The 22,204-nt window shown below is 38.9% G+C and overlaps 1 protein-coding gene across 4 annotated transcripts in view; it reads left to right on the top strand.

Moving 5' to 3' along the window:
* GALNT7 (polypeptide N-acetylgalactosaminyltransferase 7) overlaps window positions 1-22,204 on the top strand; it is a gene marked incomplete at both ends in the record, with an annotated part of 155,504 nt that overhangs the window by 120,401 nt on the left and 12,899 nt on the right. For 2 of the 4 annotated variants that reach the window (XM_080710790.1, XM_080710792.1), the window contains 6 exons: window positions 6,758-6,924; window positions 11,944-12,074; window positions 12,318-12,397; window positions 15,047-15,229; window positions 18,945-19,062; window positions 20,577-20,699. In XM_080710790.1, coding sequence (XP_080566916.1) covers window positions 6,758-6,924; window positions 11,944-12,074; window positions 12,318-12,397; window positions 15,047-15,229; window positions 18,945-19,062; window positions 20,577-20,699 — 802 coding nt within the window. Of the gene's footprint in view, window positions 1-6,757; window positions 6,925-11,943; window positions 12,075-12,317; window positions 12,398-14,729; window positions 14,913-15,046; window positions 15,230-18,944; window positions 19,063-20,576; window positions 20,700-22,204 lie in introns of all 4 variants that reach the window. The other 2 variants (XM_080710791.1, XM_080710793.1) reach the window with 2 other exon arrangements.

Below are 22,204 nucleotides of genomic sequence, written 5' to 3' on the forward strand. Positions count from 1 at the left end.
GTTACAAGTTATTCAGCCAGTGGCATCAATACTGTTTCATATAAATTGTAAACATTATTCGCTTCCTTTTGTCATATAAGTGAGCAAAGGAGATTTTAGGAGGCAGAAAAGGTTCTCAATTTATTTAAAAAATAAAATAGTTTAAAAAGTCAATGTTTTAGCCGGGTATGGTAGCACATGCTTGTAATCCTAGTACTTAGGAGGCTGAGACAGAAAGATAACAGGTGCAAGGACAGCCACGGCAAGTAGAGAGACTCTCATCAACCTAGCCATACCTTGTTTCAAAATAAAAATAAAATTGGAGGCCAGGTGTGGTGGTGCACACTCATAATCCCAGCATTCAAGAGTCTGAGACTGAAGGATTGCGGTTCACAGACAGCCTCAGCTACTACTTAGTGAGGCCCTCAGCAACTTAGTGAGAACTTGTCTCAAAATAAAGAATAAAAAATAGGGCAGGGGGTGTAGCTCGGAGGTCAAATGTCCCTGGGCTCCATCCCCAGACCCACAAAAAATAAATTAAAAAAAAAAATTGGTCTGGTAGTATAGCTCAGAGGTAGAATGCCTCTGGGTTCAATTCCCAGCACCACACATGCATACAAAAAAGTCAATGTTCCCTAAATTGAGCATTTATTTCCTATGCCTAAAGAATATTCTCTATTAGATTTTAACTGCTTGCAGAATTAAGGGAAGAATTCCTAAAATGATTCCTTTTATGCAGTTTCTCAGTTCTTTCCTAGCATACTTAAGGCCCTGCACTGCCAGGGAGACAGACAGACACACACACACACACACACACACACACACACACATACACACACAGAGGGAGGCAGGGAGGGAGGGGGAGGGACGGAGATTGATTCTCAGTGAATAATCTTGTGAAGATGTAACCTTTAAAAGGGATGAGTTGAGTAACTTCCATGCACAAATATACAAATGTACACACACATACACATACACCTTTAGATTAATTATATGCATTGCAAGGACTTGCAGCTTAAAGATGTTAAGTTTTTCACAATCTCCTGAATTAGATATTACTTATTAATAAAGTCTAACTGGGCATGGTGGGGCATGCCTGTCATCTTAGTACTTGGGAGACCAAGACAAGAGTATAGCAAATTTAAGGCTAGCCTCAGCAACTTAGCAAGAAGGTTTCAAAATAAAATAAAAGAGGACTGGAGGTATAGCTCAGAGGTAGAATGCCCCTGGGTTCAACACACAGTACCAATAAATAAATAAAGTATAAATATTATAAGGCTATGTATCAAACTACAGATATTAAAACATGGCTTATACAGAAAGGATACAATAAATTATTCATAGGTATTTCATTTTTGGTTTTGAAATCCACTTTTTTAAGTTATGGAAAAAGCACCATGAAAATTCTTTCTCATCTTTTCTTCACATACCAAGCACCTGGCCCACATAGCTGCTGTGAAAATATTCTGTAAAATTACACTAAGAATAACTCTGTAACTTTAATCATTGTATGCCTATGATCTGAATGTGATTACTTAAGAGTCAGAGCAGTTCTGAAATGTAGCTGAACCAATATTATTCTTGATGTTAGAGGATTTTATTTTTTTATTTTTTTTAATTTTTTTTTATTTTTTGGTGGTACTGGGGTTCCTGGAAGCCCTTCTACCTCTGGGCTACACTCCCAGACCTATTTTTACATTTTTATTTGGAAACAGGGTCTCCTAAGCCAGCACGCGCGGCTGGCTTCGAACCTGCGCGATCCTCCTGTCTCTGCCTCCCAAGCACGGGGATTACAAGCGTGCGCCACCACGCCCGGCAATGTTAGAGGATTTTAAAACTCTTAGAAAATGAGATGTGGAGAACAGAAATTAGTAAAAAAAAAAAAAAATGTATATAACAAGAGCCATTTAAATGATTTAAATGTGGCATCTTAGCTCCAGGCGTGGTGGTGCACTCTTGTAACCCCAGCATTCAGGAGGCTGAGACGGGAAGATCATAGTTGGCAGACAGCCTCCACTACTTAGTGAGGCCCTTTGCAACTCGGTGAGACCCCGTTTCAAAATAAAGAATAAAAAATAGGGCTGGAGGTGTAGCTCAGAGGTACAATGCCCCTGGGTTCCATCCCCAGTACTGCAAAAAATAAAAATAAAAATAAATAAATAAATGTGGCATTTTTGTTTCAGTCAACCTTCCGTCTCAGAACTCATAGAAGCCCCCACTCCTTGTCCACAGGGGATAAGTTTCAAACCGCCCCCAGTGGATGCCTCAGCCTGCAGATAATACCAAACTATATATAAGATTTTTTCCCTATACATACATCCCTATAATAAAGTTTAACTTATAAATTAGGCACAGTAAGATATTAACAGCAATAACTAACAATAAGGTAGAATAATTATAACGGTGGCACTATAATAAAAGTTACTTATGAGATTAACAGCAAAACTAACAAAATAGAATAATTATAACAATGTACTATAATAAAATCTATAAAAATGTGGTCTTTATCTCTTAAAATATCTTATCATATGGTACTTTATTTTCGGACCACGTTTGACTGCACGTAGTTGAATACTCAGAAAGCAAAACCACAGACAAGAGAGAGTACTGGACTACAGATTCCACACCAGGAAGGTGAGAGGTGATGCCAAGGGGGATTTTACTTCAGGGCCATGAGCGCTTCTTCCATTACCAAATCTTAATATTGAGGCTTTGTGTTTAATAAGCACAAAGCACTTCTGTGTGCTCTACCCAATGGCTTCTTAACAATAGCAAACCCGAAAAGCTGCCAAAGAGCTAAACTGTTTTCAAGAACCTGCATTCACTCAGCTAGCTTGTAATTAAAGGTAATCCAATCTGCGTTGCCCTATCGCCCTCATTTGGGCTAAGTATCTAATCAGCCTGAAATTCAAACTCCCTCTTTAGGGCTTCTCCCTTCTTCCAGGTGGCCTGTTCTCTCCTCTCTGGTATCCAGGTGACAAAAGAGCCATGAATCCTTGAGGAGTTGTGGATCCTGGGGGTCTGCTTACCCTCTGTATCTCCTAGCTAGGAGTAAGGTTTACCCTCTCCCACCAGATACGTCTTTTCATCTGCTACTAACAGAACTGTCTTGATCTGTTTTGCATATCTATAACAGAATATCATGGACCTGGTCATCTATAAAGAAAAGAAATGTATTTTTCCCGGTTCTTTCGGCAGGGCCATCCAATACTGAAGGACAGGTACCTGGCGATGGCCTTCTACCTGTGTTATGTCATGGTAGAAGGTAGAAAGGTGAGAGAGTTCAAGTGCAAGGAAGAGAACGAGCAAAAGAAAGCAAGAGGAAGGGAGCCAAAGTCATCCTTTTAAGAGCCCACTCTGGTAACATCACTGACCCATTCACTTCATCCCCAAGACCTAACTACCTCTCATTAGGCCCCGCCTCCCAGCACTGCTGCAGTAGGGCTAAGTTCCCAACATGGAAGTTCTCAGGGGCGCATTCTAAACACAGCCAAACACCTGGTACACTGACTTCCGGCGACATTCTCCTGCTGTCCTTGGGACCAATGGTCTCTTTCGTGCCAGCCCCACTCTGGTGACTCATCTTCACGTCAGTGCTCACTGGATCCTCCAAGTCTTACTTGTCTCCTAGGGCCAAGCCCTGGCTTTAAAGCTTCCACTACATAGACTTGCTGCATGAAATCTGACCCCTTACCACTGTGATCCTGGATGGGCCCCAGGCTCTTAACTCCTACCTACTTCTTAAGGCCCCCACTGAAAGCGAATGGGAGCTTCTGGGCTCTCTGGTGCCATCCTAGAGCCAAGGGACACTGCAAGGAAGAGGTGAGAAGGATGATTGCTGATGCAGCCACCCCACACTGGGTAGTCTTCTCCTAAAGCTTGGAGATGGTAACTGGGCACAAGTCCCTTCCTTCATCTGCTTTTGTTACATTCTATCATCTTGTTCCTTCTGGATTTTTCCACTAGGAGAGTTTCTATTTCCCTTTTCTTTTTTTATATATACTTTTATTGCTACATTTTAGTCTCACATCATAATGTATTTCAGAGTGATTGTGACTTAGATACACAAAGCAGTCGGTGTCTATTTCCCTTTTCTCCTCCAGAATATGGGCCCATCTGGGCTCCCTTGTTCTCAAGGGTACCTCAAAATAGGAAGATGCTGGGTCTAGTGGACCTTACTTATAGAAGAAAATACATCAAGAAATACTTCAAAAAATACTATCCCCAGCCAGGCGTGGTGGCGCATGCTTGTAATCCCCGCACCTGGGAGGCAGAGACAGGATGAACACACAGGTTTGAAGCCAGCCTTGCTGGCTTAAGAGACCCTGTTTCCAAATAAAAGTATAAAATGGGTCTGAGAGTGTAGCCTGGAGGTAGAAGGGTTTCCAGGAACCCAGTTTAAAAAAAAAAAAAATATTATCCCCAAACAGTAGATAATTGTAGAGCAGCTACAGGGGATTAGATGCTAAGAATAAAGTGGTAAATAAAATAGCTGAAGTTTCTGTCCTTAATAAGCTTATAATCTTGAGAATTTTGTAGGAACTATTTTCTATTTTTATGCAAGGGTATAGAGACATATACATAAGAATGATCATTATAACATTTGTAGAATCAACTGAAAAGTCCATCAATAAGGAAACGATTGAACAGATTACAGAATAGCCGTACTATGGGATATTATTAAGAGAAATAGATAATATCTATCACATGGAAGAAGAATCTGTAGCTACTCATCTAAATATATGTTGTATATACATACAGTATGCCTGCATGAATATAAAAAATACACAGCCAACTATTAACAGTGATTTTCTCTAAAAGGTGAAATTTGGTATACTTAGATAGAAAGGAAATTTTCACCTTTATAAATTATGTTGTTTGAATTTTATACAACAAGCTTTTATTACTTTCGTATTTTGTATTTTGTATTTATATTTTTTGTGGTAGTGGGGGTGGAACCCAGGGGCTTTTCTACCTCTGGGCTATGCTCCCAGACCTACTTTATTTGGAAACAGGGTCTCACTAAGTTGCTGAGAGCCTCACTCAGTAGCTGAGGCTGGCTTCAACCTGTGCGATCCTCCTGTTTCAGCCTCCCAAGAGCTGGGATTACAAGCGTGCACCACCACATCCACCATACTTTTGTATTTCTTTAAAACAAAAAACATAAGGAAGAAAAATATATACCCAGAGTTATTACTGACACACAATCTAGTTTACGTATTTAGAATTATCTCAAACTATAATAAGCAGGAGGAGATGGAGAATATGAACAACGTACTCTGCTCCAGGTCCCTTGTCCCCTTGTTCTCTCTAAGAGAACAGGCCTTCAGGTGATCTCCACTCATGTTGCCCAGGACCGTGAAGGTGGCCCTGGTGCACCCCACCTCTTGTCTTCATTTTACCCACTCCCTCTTCTCCAGTGTTTAGTTTCAATTCTTTCCTCTCCCCCATTCAAAGTTCCTATCTTGCCAGCTCCCCGGAGTTGCCATCTCCTGCCTTTGAAATTAGCAAGTCCCAAATCTTCCACGTTGTAAATATTTTCACCAATTCTGATGTCCATTGTAAATCAAAATTGCTGTCCTTCACAGCCAGTTCTGCTGCTTAAGCCCAGAAGAAGAAGAATGATGCCTGATCTTCCATCCGGGCTGCAGTTTGTTTTCTGGGATTATCATCCCTACCTGTCTAAAATTAGATGGGCCTTGCTCTGCCTACATTAGTTGCTCTCCAGAAACACCACATCACATTGTCTTAAAAGATTTGCATTTCTCCGCTACTGTATTTTTGAACTCGTTATTCTGGAAGAGCCTTTGCTGCCTCCTCACTTTGGGTTTCAGAATTGTGCTCACTCTGCCTTCTCTGGCTCCTTGAGCTTTCAGCAGGCCAGGCCCTGTTTTGAGTTTCCTCCAGTTAGGAAAAAGATCCCGACAACTTTATTCCTGTTGTAGTCATCTCAAATAGTTTATTTTTGTATAGACTAGTTGGAGATCAATTTTTAGCCAACCAAATAGCTCTAGACAATGAACTTTGTTCATTCAACATTAAAATTTTTAGTGCCTACTGTCCACCTTAAGTCAGTCTGTTTTTGTTTTTTTCTGAATGAATGCCATATTAGAACAGGACATCTTTCAAACATACTAATATTTTTCACAGCAAGTAAAATAAATCTCTTCTGTACTGAAAGCTCAAGTTTCAAAAAGGGAATTAAACTGATATCTGTGTCATAGAAAATAACAGCAAGCAACTTGATAGCTGTAAGTAATATCTTCAGTATCCTCAGCACAAATTTATGAATTAGATCTTTTTATCATACAGACTTATAAAGTAGCTTTATATGTAAGTTTATTTTATGGGCATTTTCTCTTTTCTAGCTTGTGTTTCTCCTATAAAAGGCTGTACTTCATTCACTTTTCTTTGTTAAGTCAATGATATTTAATCCAATCAGAAAATGCAATTATAGGAGCTGGGCGTGGTGTTGCACATTTGTAATCCCAATACTTGAGAGGCTGAGAAAGGAGGATTCGAGTTCACAGGCAGCCTCAGCTACTTAGTGAGGCTCGCTGCAACTTAGTAAGACCCTGTTTCCAAAAAAATACTAAAAATATCAGCCTATCGTAGCTCAGAGGTAGAATGCCCCTGAATTCAATCCCCAGTATGGCAAAAGGAAGGAAGGAAGGGAGGGAGGAAGGGAGGGAGGGAGGGAGGGAACAATCATAAAGCATTTGGAATCCAGCATTATTAATTACCTCTAAACAAATGTGATGAAATTTTCTTTTTGCAGATGCAAGTACTGGCACTATGATGAAAATTTGCTCACTTCGAGCATTGTCATTGTTTTCCACAATGAGGGATGGTCAACCCTCATGAGAACGGTCCACAGCGTGATCAAGAGGACCCCACGGAAATATTTGGCGGAAATTGTGTTGATCGACGACTTCAGTAATAAAGGTAATAACTACAAAATGGATTTTTTTCTGTAAAACAATTTAATTATGAATAATTATAAAAATGTGATTTCAAAATAATTAATTTTTAAAATGAAGAGTTAGTATCTACCCATTGCAGGTATTATCAACAAGTTGACAGTGTGCCAAGCAATATATATGAATTATTTCATTTAATCCTAAAAGGAATCTTTAGACTAGATATTATTTTGTTTTGTTTTCTTTGTTTGTTTTTTGTTTTTGGTGGTACTGGGGTTCCTGGAAACCCTTCTACCTCTGGGCTACATTCCCAGACCTATTTTATATTTTTATTTGGAAACAGGGTCTCTTAAGCCAGACAAGCTGGCTTTGAACCTGCGCCATCCTCCTGTCTCTGCCTTGCAAGTGCAAGGATTACAAGCATGCGCCACCACGCCTGGCTTAGATATTGTTTTTAATCTCTATTTTTACAGGAAGCTCAAAGATGTCACAGAGGTAATAATTAACAGTTGGATTCAAAGCCACAGACTCAAAATTCTGTGTCTTCAAAACAGACTTTTGAGTCTGTACCAATTCTTTAGGGCATGGATTTTGTAAACTGAAATTAATATACCTATTTTATAGCCAGTACAATGCATCTGACTGATGATGCAAATATTGAATTTGGCCAGAAGACATAGATTATTTTTACTTAAAATAGAAAATTTTAAAGCTACTTTTGTTCTATATTTGATTTAAGAGGTTTTTATTTTTTAATTATTTCATTAAGGCATTGCAATTTAATATTATATCGAGGTTCATTGATAAAAACATACATGCACACAGCTCTTGGTGTATTTCCCTCCATATCCACCTGATTTAGAATATTAAGTAAAAGGAAATTGGGGTTTTTATTCTTTTTAAGGAGGCAGCCATTATATAATGTAGGAAGGCATTAGTTAGTCTTGGTGCAACTTGGCAAAAGAATGATTGAGCAGTGATTTTTCCAGATAAGTGATTTTAAATGTTAACTTTAAGTATTGTCTTTCAGTGTATTATAAATTAAATATATATTTAATGACATAAATATGAAGATATAGATAATGCTGTGGCTCGGATCCTAAGTCAGCATGAAAATAAAAATGGAATTTTGCTGCTGCAACCCTGATTTAGATATATATTTTTCCTTCTTGTCACAAAACAGAATTGAAACCTTTGAAAATTGAACAGAGAGCTCAGGCTACTCAGTAACAACAGGATTTTTGCATTCTGATACATAAGTTTTGCAGAAAATACTTCTGTACAAGCGATATCACTGAGTGTAATGTTAGAAGTGAGGACAGAACATGGGTAGCATGAAAACACCTTTCAAAAAAGCTTTATAAAAGCTCCCTTCCTCCAAAACTTAATTTAGAACTCTTGCAGTCTGGATGAACCCCTTCTGTTTAGCAGGGACACGACTCTGCTCTTGATCTGCACACATATGTAAGCGCCAGGAGCAACAGAACCTGCTTTCTTTTCCCTTTATCTTCATGCTTTTTTTCAACTAATCATTTTAATTACACTAGAGCAGGTATATCTTTAAAATTTTTCATCTGAATACCAATTGCATTTAACTTAGACATCTTACCTGGCGTAGGGGTGCACATTTGTAATCCTAGCATTCCGGAGGCTGAGACAGAAGGATCGTGATTCATGGACAGCCAAAGCTACTTAGTGAGGCCTTTCACAACTCACAGAGACTCTGTTTCAAAAATAAAAAAGACTAAAAAATAGGGCTGGGGGTGTAGCTCGGAGGTAGGATACCTCTGGGTTCCATCCCCAGTACCACAAAAATAAAATAAAATAAAAATAATAATAATAAATAGGGCTGGGGGTATTGCTCTGAGGTAGAATACTCCTGGGTTTTATCCCCAATACCGTAAAAAAAAAAAAATGTGTGTGTGTGTGTGTGTGTGTGTGTGTGTGTGTATGTATGTATGTATTCCTAGCTGGGCTTAGTGGTGCCACTTGTAATCCTAGCATTTAGGAGGCTGAGACAGGAGATCATGGTTAGCGGACAGCCTCAGCTACTTAGTGAGGCCCTTTGCAACTCAGTGAGACCCTGTTTCAAAATAAAGAATAAAATATAGGCCTGGGAGTGTAGCTTGGAGGTAGAATGCCACTGGGATCTATCCCCAGTACCACAACACACACACACACACACACACACACACACACACACACACACAATATATATATATATATGTATGTATGTATATGTATATATATATTTAATATATTTATATAATATATATATTATTCCTATTTCGAGATAAATATTTAAAAAATTGTTTTAAGGTGATATTGTTGGTGACAATATTCTAGGTTTTTTGTTTTGTTTTGTTTTTTGGTGGTACTGGGGTTCCTGGAAGCCCTTCTACTTCTGGGCTACACTCCCAGACCTATTTTTTTTATATTTTTATTTGGAAACAGGGTCTCTTAAGCCAGTGAGGCTGGCTTTGAACCTGCGTGATCCTCCTGTCTCCGCCTCCCAAGTGCGGGGATTACAAGCTTGCGCCACTACGCCCGGCAATACTCTAGGTTCAAAAAGTCTAAATGTAAAAACAACTAGGAGAGCTGGGCATGGTGGCGCACGCTTGTAATCCCTGCGCTTGGGAGGCGGAGACAGGAGGATGGCGCAGGTTCGAAGCCAGCCTCGCTGGTTTAAGAGACCCTGTTTCCAAATAAAATATAAAATAGGTCTGGGAGTGTAGCCCGGAGGTAGAAGGGTTCCATCCCCAGTACCACCAAAAAAAAAAAAAAAAAAAGCTAGGAGAAATGTCTTTGTTCTGATTTTAAGAGTTCCTATATTACTAATACCCGTAAAATTTTAACATGTCCTTTAAAAAGATAAAGATACACCAAAAACATTTGTCATTCTAAAATAACTGGTTGAAGAAAAAAAGAGAACAGGGTTTAGGGCTTAAGATTTTTGTACATTTTCCATTCATCTTTTTGTGATCAGTGTTTCGGATGTTAAGTTTCCTAATCTTCAGTCTGTTGTAGCACATTTTGAAGGCAATTGTGCAGGGGCTGCTTAGCTCAGAGTGTGCAGAGACACTGCCTACACAGGGGCAAAAAGAAGGGGGAAAGAAGGGAGGAAAAGTGACAAAGTAGAACACAAGTGTAAAGTGTCTGGTCACAAGTAACCCTCGGCTTTGCCATCCACATCTAACAAGATCCACCATGGCAGATCACGTGCCCAGCCAGCATCAGTGGGTTGGAGGGCGTGATATTCCCGAGAGTGGCAGTAAATATTTTCATCCCTAATACAGTGTACCACAGGGTGAGAGCTAAAGGAGCCCAGAAGTAACTGGATTTACCATTTTCCTTTTTGGGCTATCTTAACCAAGAGTCTAAATTTGAAGAACAAGCCACCAGCTCATTTCTGTCCCTAAAAATCTATTTAAGATGTATTTAGGTTGCATATCTAAAAAAGCACCTAATGGAATTCAGAAAAGGCTTCAAAGAGAAAATAATAACTTGGGATTCTACCAGGCTTTAGAAGAAAAGAAAATAGGAGAAGGCTTTAGAAAAGAAAAGAACAACTAGGTGTGGTGGCCCATGCCTGTAATCCTAGAACTTGGGTGGCTGAGACAGAAGGATCCCAGGTTCAAGGCCAGCCTCAGCAATTTAGCAAGGCTCTTAGCAGCTAAGCGAGGCCCTGCTTCCAATTAAAAAATAAAATAGGGCTAGTGGTGTAGATGGAAGGTAGAACACCTCTGGGTTCAATCCTTAATATCACACACACACACACACACACACACACACACACACACACACCCCAAAAACAAAATTCTTAAACTTGAAGGAAAAATTACCCAAATTTGCTAGAAGAAAAATATAATTAAGCATGAGAATTTCACTTACAATACTCATTAAAACCAGGTGCCAAATTAGAAGAAAAAAATTCTCATTTCTGAATAACTATATGTACGTGGGTATCTTGCTAATAATCAGGTTGCTAAAATGAGTGATACATTAAGTGTATGGTTTGATATGCCTACTTAACTACTAGCCCATCTCTGCAACTCTACAACATTATGTGCGTGCGTGTGTGTGTGTGTGTGTGTGTGTGTGTGTGTGTGTGTGTGTGATTTTTATATTTATGGGCCAGATTTCTAAGCAGTTTTAGAACAATTTTTGCCCCTTAAAAAGCATCATTAAAGGTTCCAGGAGATTGTTCTGGCTGTGGTAAGCCAGCTTCATGGACTCATGGTGATACAAACAGAAGCTGTTTTCTCACAACAGGAAGCCATGGTGGACACTTTGCCAAATGTGTCTGTTTTCTATAACACAAGGTTCCCTCTATTAAATTATAAATATATGTATATAAAATTACAATAATGAGATAAACATATACACACTAGTGATGTTAAGATAATGGAGAAAATGGGATTCTTTAATTGTTATTTGCCAACTTGGTGGGAACCATATTCATTATAGTAAGACTATAATATTCAGTGCCTATTGCAATTGGAGAATAATGGTCCAGAAACAAAATATTAAACCTGCATACCCTGTGCAGATCTCAGTGATGTTACAGAATGCTATTAGTAGACAACACATCTTCAGAAATTCTGAATCACTGCTTCTAACAATAAAAAGAGGTGTTGTGCCTGAAAGCTTTTAGATTGAACATTAACATACAAACTCTGTGTGTGTGCGCGCATGTGTGTGTGCGTGTGTGTGTGTGTGTGTGTGTGTGTGTGTGTGTGTGTGTGTTACTGGGGATTGAACCTAGGGGCACTCTACCTCTGAGCTACACCCCCAGCCTTCTTTTAGTTTTTTATTTTGAAACAAGGTCTCACTAAGTCAAGGAGATCCTTGCCAAGTTGCTGGAGCTGAATGTAAGCCTGTGATCTTCCTGTCCCAGCCTTCCAAGTACTGAGGTCACAGGCATGCAGCACATTTATATCGACTGCCTAGTACATTAATCCCTTATCTTTGTTCCTTGGGAAAAATAATGATTATTTTATCCAAAGATCTAATTTATAATTTCAATTGAATATTATATTCATAGAACACTTAAAAGAAAAACTGGATGACTATATTAAAATGTGGAATGGCCTTGTGAAAGTATTTCGAAATGAGAGAAGAGAAGGACTAATTCAAGCACGAAGCATTGGTGCTCAGAAGGCTAAACTCGGACAGGTAGGAAGTATTTGCCGTCTACAATGTCAGACATTTGGATATGGTAAATGAAAGTTCTTTAATGTTTGTAATCACCCTTCATTGCTTTTTTAATTGACATGAACATGCTGGCTTGCACAGATAACTAATATGTCAAAAATTGACTCTAATGCTGATTTTTATTAGCATATAATTTTAAGTCGTGTGTGCTATGTAATGTACCGTATGTGAGGAGTATTCTTTCACCTGCCTTTTTTTTTTAAGGTTTTGATATACCTTGATGCCCACTGTGAGGTGGCAGTTAACTGGTATGCACCACTTGTAGCTCCCATATCTAAGGACAGGTAACATTACCTTGTTTTTTTTTTTTTTCTTTCATAGTTGAAAAATAAACCTTGTCCTAGAAGGACAAATAATGTTCTCATTTGCTGATTCCACTTGTAGGCAGTATATCAAATATCGTGTTTTAAGTGTTATCCTTGTTAGTTGTTTTCTTGGGTGGGGCTAGGCTGATACCTTGGACTATTCAGATATAGGAAATCTGACATTTGGGAGAAACCTGGGTGTGCCCCTCAAGAGTCATCTTATATTTCTATTATTGAGGCTTCCTGTAACTGCAAACACTCCCTCTAAAAGTAATATTAATTGTTCCTCTAAACTGGAAGACTTGAAGAAGCATGCTTTGAAATTGTACCTATTCTTTTTTTATGCCCCGTTTAATTATTACTTTAGATAGTAAGGACCAGCTGTTACTTTTGTGAAAACTTTGGGTTCCTATAGAAACTTCAAAGTTTAGAAATAGACAGTTATTCTGTGGAAATGTGGTGCTCACCATTGAATTTCCAGAAATGTCTGAGCAGCAGAAGGTAGCTTCAATCTCTTTAGTTCCAAAATCCTTCCTTGCTTCTTGTCCAGAATCCTGACTATTTCAGAATCTAGGAGAATGAGACAGATCCCTGTGGCGAGTAACATGAGTCAGAGGAAGCACTCTGGAAGACTTTATCATCAGGGGTTTAATGCACTGGCCTATCATAAACATTTTCCACATGCTGTCTTGCTTAATCCTCACAGCAACCCTGAGAGATAGAGATGCTTAGCTCCATTATACCAAAGATTATACTGAGGCTTAGGGAGGTTAATAATTTGCCCCAAATCAGATAGCTAACAAACTGTCAAACCAGGGTCTCCGGACCACTTCACACTGTACTGTTTACCTAGAAATGTGAAAAGCAGGAGGAGTGAGAAAAGGCAACTAACTGGTATCTGGTAACCAGCTCCCTCTGGGTGAGTGCTAGCAGTGCTCTGGGAAGTGAGGAAGTGGATTCCCAGAGGGCCCAGTTGCAGCCCCGTGCACCCCACACATGCCCTCCAGTGTGAGTTCACTCTCCCAAGAGAATAAAGCACCCTTCTAGAATCTACTTCCCTCATATCAGGGTTCTAAGCCCAGTAGATCTCTCCCTTTCCCTTGGTTTCTAAACATCAACACACACACACACACACACACACACACACACACACTCTATAACCTGGTTGTGGTTATAGGTGTGATTTCCTATTTAAGAAATACGTTTTAAAATTCTTTCTGGCCGGGCTTGGTGGCGCATGCTTGTAATCCCTGCGCTTGGGAGGCGGAGACAGGAGGATCACCCAGGTTCAAAGCCTGCCGCACTGGTTTAAGAGACCCTGTTTCCAAATAAAAAAGTATAAAAATCGGTCTGGGAGCGTAGCCTGAAGATAGAAGGGCTTCCAGGAACCCCAGTACCACCAAAAAAAAAAAAAAAAAAAAAAAAAAAAAAATTAAAATTCTTTCTGATGAGGTGAGCATCGAAATAAGCAGGGTGCCATATTATTTTTGCAATGTCAACTCTTTATCCAATGGTTACATAGAACTGGTATTTTATGAAGTTCAAATACAGGGATTTATTTTTTTCTTTCTTGGACCACTTCTAAATACTTCAGATTTTGAAAGATTTTTTTTTTTTTTTTTTTTTTTTTTTTTTTTTTTTTTTTTTTGCAGGTCTGGGGATGGAACCCAGGGGCATTCGACCTCCGAGCTATACCCCTTGCCCTATTTTTTCTTCTTTATTTTGAAACTGGGTCTCACTGAGTTGCAGAGGGCCTAAGTAGCCGAGGCTGCCCGCGAACCGCAGCCTCCCAAATGCTGGGATTACAAGCGTGCGCCACCACGCCCGGCATGCTTATTGTTTAAAGCAACAATACATGACAGGACCTTTATATTTGCAATAAAAAAAAAACAGTTTAAGAGCACAGACACACATTTTCATAATAACTGTTTCCAATGAAATAGAAAGCAACAAAGAACTAGAACTGTTAATGGGGGTCAGGAAGGGAAAATAGGAGGCAGAAAAACCTTGTAAAAATGCAAAATTATCAAAAGGACTAAAGTTAAAAAGGAGAGAACATTCATATGCTCGGTGGCATGGCTCTTTCTCCCCGATGTTTGTCTCTAAGCCTAGAGGAAAGTCTATCCAGCTTTTTCTGTAACAGGCTCTTTGGCCTTTATGGGACATTCATTTACTCTGTTTCCCCATTAGATATTCAAGTTCCCTAAAGCAAAAATAAGCCCACTATTAAAAAGAGATAATATAGTTAGGCATGAAAAACGAGTCAGTTTGGGGTTCTTAAATGCTTTTTCATTTTCTGTAAATGTTTCAGAACTACATGTACTGTGCCTCTAATAGATTACATAGATGGGAATGATTATTCCATTGAACCACAGCAAGGTGGGGATGAAGATGGTTTTGCCAGAGGGGCCTGGGACTGGAGTTTACTGTGGAAACGTATTCCTCTAAGCCACAAGGAAAAGGCCAAACGAAAACATAAAACTGAACCTTATCGGTAAAGATTATTACTTTTTCTTATGTTGATGTTTTTCTAAGTACTTTTTTTTTCTTCCCCATGATCTCGTATAAATATGTGGGTCCATACGCACGTTTCCATTTGATCTTTCCTGCGTCATCAACACAATACAGAACCATTTGCACTGTGCCGCTTATAGATGTCATAAATGGCAACACATATGAAATTATCCCCCAAGGGGGTGGTGATGAAGATGGGTATGCCCGAGGAGCATGGGATTGGAGTATGCTCTGGAAACGGGTGCCTCTGACCCCTCGAGAGAAGAGACTGAGAAAGACAAAAACTGAACCGTATCGGTAATCACTAAATCACTTACCTATATTTCTTTTCTCCAGTTGCTGCTAACCTATTAACTTCTTGCCACGCTAAAAATATGTTGGTAAAACTATGATGCTGTCTCAGATTCTGAAAGGACTTCTTTCCTTACGTTACTTCAGAGCTTTGAATTCACATTTGCTTTTTTATAAATTGCTTTTACCCTAAACGCAAGCTCCCAGTTGTTGAGAATTCATTCACTCTTTCATTGGGAAAAAATAAAGAATGTCAAAATATAAGTGAAAGAAAATCTTTACTATCTTTTCCTAACAGATCTTGTTTTTCTGCCTCTGGGCTACACTCCCAGCCCTATTTTATACTTTTTTATTTTTGGAAACAGGGTCTCCTAAACCAACAAGGCTGGCTTCGAACCTGCGCGATCCTCCTGTCTCCGCCTCCCAAGCGTGGGGATTACAAGCGTGCGCCACCGCGCCCAGCTCAGATCTTGTTCTTTTGATAATAATGTCACTCTATAAATATTCTGTACATAGATTACTTATAATCCAAGATTTTAAATTTCTACTTTGATGCCTTGGGCATAAGGTTAATTTGGGTGTAATGTAAACACTAGCAAGAGATTTAGGGGGTTTCCTCTTTTTGTGATACTTTTTGGGGAAAATTTTGGAGGGTTTTCCCCCTTTTGTGATACTTTTTAAAGTATGTTAGTTTTTGTTTTGAAACAGGGTCTCACTAAGTTGCTGAGGCTGGTCTGTAACCTGGGATCCTCTCCTCTCAGTCTTTCAAGTATTGGGATATATGCTAATTCTTAAATATTGATTTTGTACCAGTTAATTATGATGACTAAAAATATAAGACTTTAGAAAATGTTAAATAAAATCCTCTATTGCTGCATTTCAGAAGAGTACTTGATTAAAAGAAAACTCTGTTCCAAAGCCAGCTTTTGTCCCCTCTTGTGGTTCTTCAAGTAAAATGACTTATTCTGCTTTCTTCTTTTGATCTTTCAATTGGAACATTTGTCTGTGTTTCAAACAAGTGACCCCCGATGAAACATTTGCTCAGATGTTAGTGTAGCCTTCTCCGGAGCGTGTCTGGTTTTATTTCCTGTGGTTCTGCTTTTGGTGCCTTTCTCCCTGTTCCACTGCTGATAACATTATACCTCTGTGTGGGGAAGGAGCTTCAGTGTCATGGAGATGCTGATGCTGGTGGGATTGGGGCTTTTCATGATATCAAGGCGCTGAATGGCAAACATAAGGAAATTACAGAAATTCAGCCTTACTGGGTGATTTCAAATTTTTTCATTTGAAATTTTCTTATTAAAAATAAGCAAGGAGGCCAGGTGGGTGTGGCATGCTTATAATCCCAGTACTCAGGAGGCTGAGACAGGAGGATCACAGGTTCGTGGCCAGCCTCGGCTACTTAATGAGGCTCTCCACAACTTAGTGAGACCCTCTTTCAAAATAAGGAATAAAAATAGGGCTGGATGTGTAGCTCCGAGGTAAAATGCACCTGAGTTCAATCCCCAGTACCACACATACACACACACACAAAAAAAAAAAAAAGGAAGGAAGGAAGGAAGGAAGGAAGGAAGGAAGGAAGGAAGGAAGGAAGGGAAAGAAAAGAAAGGGAAAGAAGGAAAAATAGGCCAGGAATCTGCTCCTTACCATTCATTACCTACCTAACAGATAACTCTAGGAGAAAAAAATGAAAGGCACTGCCTACATCTATATGTCTGCTAATTCCATAGGCTAGTAAAGGCTTCTTTAAAAGTGAAGTAGGAAAATTTAAAGAAGGCTTCCCTTTAATTAGCTCATTAGTTTTTATTTTAAGGCATGTTTTCAACTATATACTGAGATGAACGGGAATATATTTAAAGAGCAAAAAGGCACAGTTGTAGAGGAGTGATTTCAAATGCCAGTTAAATAAATGCAGCATGAAAGTATAACCAAAAAACAAAATAGTGCTATTTAGTGAGTTAAGCAGTATATTTTAAGAAGAAATTACCTAAGAGAACAGCTCTCTCTTGATGTGACTTTCCTTTAGTATTGAAACTATTACTCAACTCATTATCCACTCAACAGTTATTGAGTGCTTAGTATGTGCCAGTGACTTTTTTTTTTGGAAAGGAGGTGTCAATTTATAAGGATTTCTTCCTTCATGGAACTTAAAATATAGTGAGACAAAAATTGAACAGATAACTACACAAAAATCTCTAGAACAGCAACTATGATAAGTAGTAGGAAGAAAAATCACAGAAAGACACATGGAACTCTACAGAAAGGAGAACAGAATCCAGCTTGGAGGATGAGGAAGGGCCTCCCTGACAAAATGTCATTGAGGTGAAGGAGGAGGGAAAGGAGGGTGGCCCTTTCAGGAGCAGGAGGAGCACAGTGATGCCCCGAGGCAGAGCCAGAGCCGGGCAAAGGAGAGTGCACAAGGAGGGAGCCAGGTGAGCCTAGCCCTCCCACCTGGAGAGGCTGGCATCACTGGCCTTGGAAAGGAGTCTGCTCTGTTTACTGTGTGATTAGATTTGGATGGGAGCCAAAAAAGAGAAAGACACAAGCCCTGGAGATAACTGCATGTCTAAGCAATCATGGTTTAGGGTAGTGGTAGCAGCAAAGTTGCAAAGAAGTAGGTAGATTCAAATTATATTTTCCAGGTAAAATTGATATGACTCAGTGTTAGGTGAGCAATTAAGGTACCCTAACATATGAGTTCCCTAAAACTTAAGAATCATGATGCATTAATAATTAGTTGTTAGCCAGGCATGGTGGTGCATGCTTATAATACCAGCATTCTGGAGACTGAGAGGGGAGGATCTAGGTTTGCGAACAGGCTCAGCTACTTAGTGAGGCCCTTTGCAACTCAGGGAGACCCTGTTTCAAAAAAAAAAAAAAAGAATAAAATATAGGGCCGGGGGTGTAGCTTGGAGGTAGAATGCCCCTAAGTTCCATCCCCAGTGCCACAAAACAAGCAAACAAACAAACAAAAAATAATTATTATTATTTGTTCAGCTAGGGTAGATGGATCCACAGAACTGGATGAAAATGATCTGTCAGTTCTCCCAGTAATGGGAGAGACATGTCCCTAAAAAGCACCTTTTTTTTTTTTTTTTGGCCTAAAGAGTACCCAATTTAAGATCCAAATGTGAAGGTCCACAGATCACCCTTTTGCTTTACCTGTAGTAAATAGCAATGTGGAATTCTCCTGTGTCATTCCTAGGCTACATTTGCAAACTCTGAATGAACTGTGGCTGCTCGAGGGTGATTTACACCCTTATTTGGCAAACCCCTGAGCTATAAAATTAAAAAATGACAGACTACTTCCATGGTGTATGGTTTCGTTCATCCCAAAATGACCCATAAATCATTACAGGAGCAGTTAGAAGACCACGGTTGTATAGTTCAGATTTGAAGAATGAAAGAAAAATTTTTATTTTAACTAAATTTAAGGCTTCAAATCTTTAATCAACAAAGGAACCAAGGTGCCCTCTGATGGTCAAATAATGTAATGCCCTAATTTATAATAAATTATAATTTGGTTTCAGTAAGAAATTCTATAAATTCACTAATTGTGAAAGAATTGTTTTTAAGGATTTACAATTTCTTAATGTTTGCACATCAGTCTTGTCTTTTCTATGCATATTTAGGCTGTATTCCAAAAAGTCTTGTCATATATTGGTGAAGGAATGTTGGGGGGGGTATCTTTAATGGTTATTGCAGTATTTCTTTTTCTTAGGTCCCCAGCCATGGCTGGCGGATTATTTGCCATTGAACGGGACTTCTTCTTTGAATTGGGACTTTATGACCCAGGTCTTCAGATTTGGGGTGGTGAAAACTTTGAGATTTCGTACAAGGTAATAGTTCATCTAAACACAATTTTCTAAGTAGTTACAGACTTTTGTGTCTTTAAAACAAAGCTAGTTTCTTTTGAAAAAAAACTATACAATGCATTCTTCAAACTTAAGGAATGACTTAAAGGGCCTTTAGGGGAAAAATAAAGCAAAATGCAAGATCTAAATTTATGTTTACAGGGCTCAGTTTAAAATTATGGCTAACAAAAAGCTTTAAAAAATGAAAATAGGCTCCCTTCCCTTCCCCCAGGCTTCCTCTGCACTGGAGCCTTGTATGATAGTAACCCCTGGAGGATCAGCATGTGTTAGAGCCAGAGTTGACCATCCACTGGCTTGGTTACCCTGTAGGATGTGCTGAGTCAAGACAGAGGCAGATCTCCCCAGAGTGGCACTGGAGCTGTCTTCCTGCTGCAGTCCCTCTGAAGGAGGCAGCCCCAGAGCAACAATGCCTTCTGTGCTCCAATCCCACCCCAATCCCCACTCCTACCCCAATTTCCTAAAAGAAACAGAGAGAACTCTATCACAGTTTGATTTAAACAGGTATTCATTACTTCTGTATTCAGAGTCCTGGGCTTAGCACTGTGGAGGATAGAAGAGGAATAACCCACTTATTTCTCTCAAGGAATTTATAGTTGATAAGAAGAGATTAGAACTATACTTAAATATGTAATACCATAAGAAGGCACTAAGTGGAATGCAGTGTTGTCATTAAGAAACAACATTGTGCTGAAGATAGAATTTGAGGCAGAACTAAGAAGATGCACATGATATAAATAAGCAAAGATAAAGGGCAGAGAGAGCAACACCTAAGCAATAGATTGGGGGAAGGTACAAAGATAGGGACATAAAAAGTGCACTCAGAAACTACAAAGGGCCATTTGGTACAACCAGGCAGTATGAAAAAGGAAGACATCTTAGAAGATAAAGTGAGTGAGTAGTTAGGACCATGATAAAGAATCTTTAATGCCTAGTTAAGAGATTTCCATCTAACTTAATAAGCAGTGGAGAACCATCAAAAAGATACTAAGCAAGAGAGCAAGGGAATAACAGGACCAAAGCTACCCTTCAGCCTCAATAATCTCTGCTATAAATAAAGATAGGTTAAGTAGAGAGAAGCTGAAGGTGAAGGAGCCAGTTAGGAGGTTATTATAATAATCACCCAGGTAGAAAATACAATAGCTTTGGAAATGACAGAAACAGATTAGCATTGGAAACACAAATGATGTTGAGAATGAAGGGTCTGTATTACTTTGTAAAGTTGTATTGAGAAAAGATTGCTGGGGGCTACAAGTACACAGGAAGAAACCCCTTAGTGATCTATTATATTTCCAAGTCCTTCCTTGGTATCTTATGAGTTTTTAAAATAGTCAATTATTTTAGGATTTGTTTAGCTTATGAATTCTGGTGGACATTCTATCTAATTTAGATTTAAGTTTTACAGTTTCATAACAAATTTTCAATTACAACTTATTTGGGCATTTCAGACAACTTCTGCAATATGTGTTTTTTCTTGATAGATATGGCAGTGTGGTGGCAAATTATTGTTTGTCCCTTGTTCTCGTGTTGGACACATCTACCGCCTCGAGGGCTGGCAAGGAAACCCCCCGCCCCTTTATGTTGGGTCTTCTCCAACGCTGAAGGTGAGTGTTTGGGTTAAAAGGTGAGAAGGATAGGAAACTAACACACGCTACAGTATTTACTTAACAAATGCCAGCTTATTGAATGGGATACATCTCTTAAGCAATCATGCTGGTTCTCATTTTTAACTTAAGCTAGAGTTACTCATGAAATATTGTATTGTTCATTATACCCCATTCTTTGTTCATTTATTTTAATTGACTAGTAAAAAGTATATATTTATGGTGTACAACATAGTTTTGATATAGGTATACATTGTGGAATGGCTAAATCTAACTATTTAACACAGGCATTACATAACAGAACAGCACTTTTTTTTGTGGTGAGAACTTCCTACACAGTGCTATATATACAATATATTGTTATTAACTGTAGTAACCATGATATGCAATAGATCTCTTAACCTTATTTCTCCTTATGTAACCGAAATTTTGTGTCCTTTGTTCTACATCTCCCCAGTCCTCCTACCCTCTAGCCTCTGTAACCACCATTTTACTGAGTTCCGTTTTTTTACAATGTACATCTGACTGAGATCACACGGTGTTTGTGTCGCTGTGCCTGGCTTATTACATTTAGTATAAAGATCTCTATGTTGTTTTAAATGAAAGGATTGCCTTGTATTTTAAGGCTGAATATGCGAGTGTCCAGATCACATTTTCTTTATCCACTTATCAGTGGATGGACACTTAGATTTATTTCATATATTGTTTTGTGTGAATAATGTTCAATAACACAATGAACATGAGAGTGCAGATACCTCTATGACATGCTGTTTTTATATTCTTAAGGAATATACCCAGTAGAGGGAGTGCTGGGTCACAGGGTGGTTCTCTTTTCATTTTGGGGGGGAACCTCTATACTGTTTTTCATAATGGTGTTGTTAATTTACATTCCCACCAACAGTGTACAAGGTTCCAGTTTTTCCACATCCTCACCAATATTTGTTATCTTTTTTTATAGTAGCTATTCTAACAGATGTGAAGGAATGTCTTTTTATGGTTTTAATTTGCATTTCCTTGATCACTGATAATGTTGAGGTTTTTTGGGTTTTTTATCGTTGTGGTTGTTGACTATTTGTACACGTTAAGAAGTATCTATTCAGATCTTTTGTTCATTTTTAAAGTGAGATAATATTTGGATAATAACCCCTTATCAGCTGTATGATTTGCAGATATACTCTCCCATGCTATAGTGTATCTCTTCACCCTGTTGATTTTTGTTTTCCTGTGTAAAAGCTTTGCAGTGTGCTTGAATCTTACTTGTCTAGTTTTGTATTTACTGTCTGTACTTTTGAAGACAAATCCAAAAAACTGTTGCATAGATCAATGTCATGGGACACTTCTCCTATTTTCTTCTGGGAGTTTTGTAGTTTGGGCCATACATTGAAGACTTTACTCCATTTGGGGTTGAGTGATATACATGCTGTGAGGTGAAGGTTTAGTTTCCATCCTCTGCCTTCACAGCCAGTTTTTCCAACACGTTTATTGAAGAGACTATCCTTTCCCCA

This window comes from Muscardinus avellanarius, assembly GCF_963383645.1.
Source record: "Muscardinus avellanarius genome assembly, chromosome: 14".
Taxonomy (NCBI): domain Eukaryota; kingdom Metazoa; phylum Chordata; class Mammalia; order Rodentia; family Gliridae; genus Muscardinus; species Muscardinus avellanarius.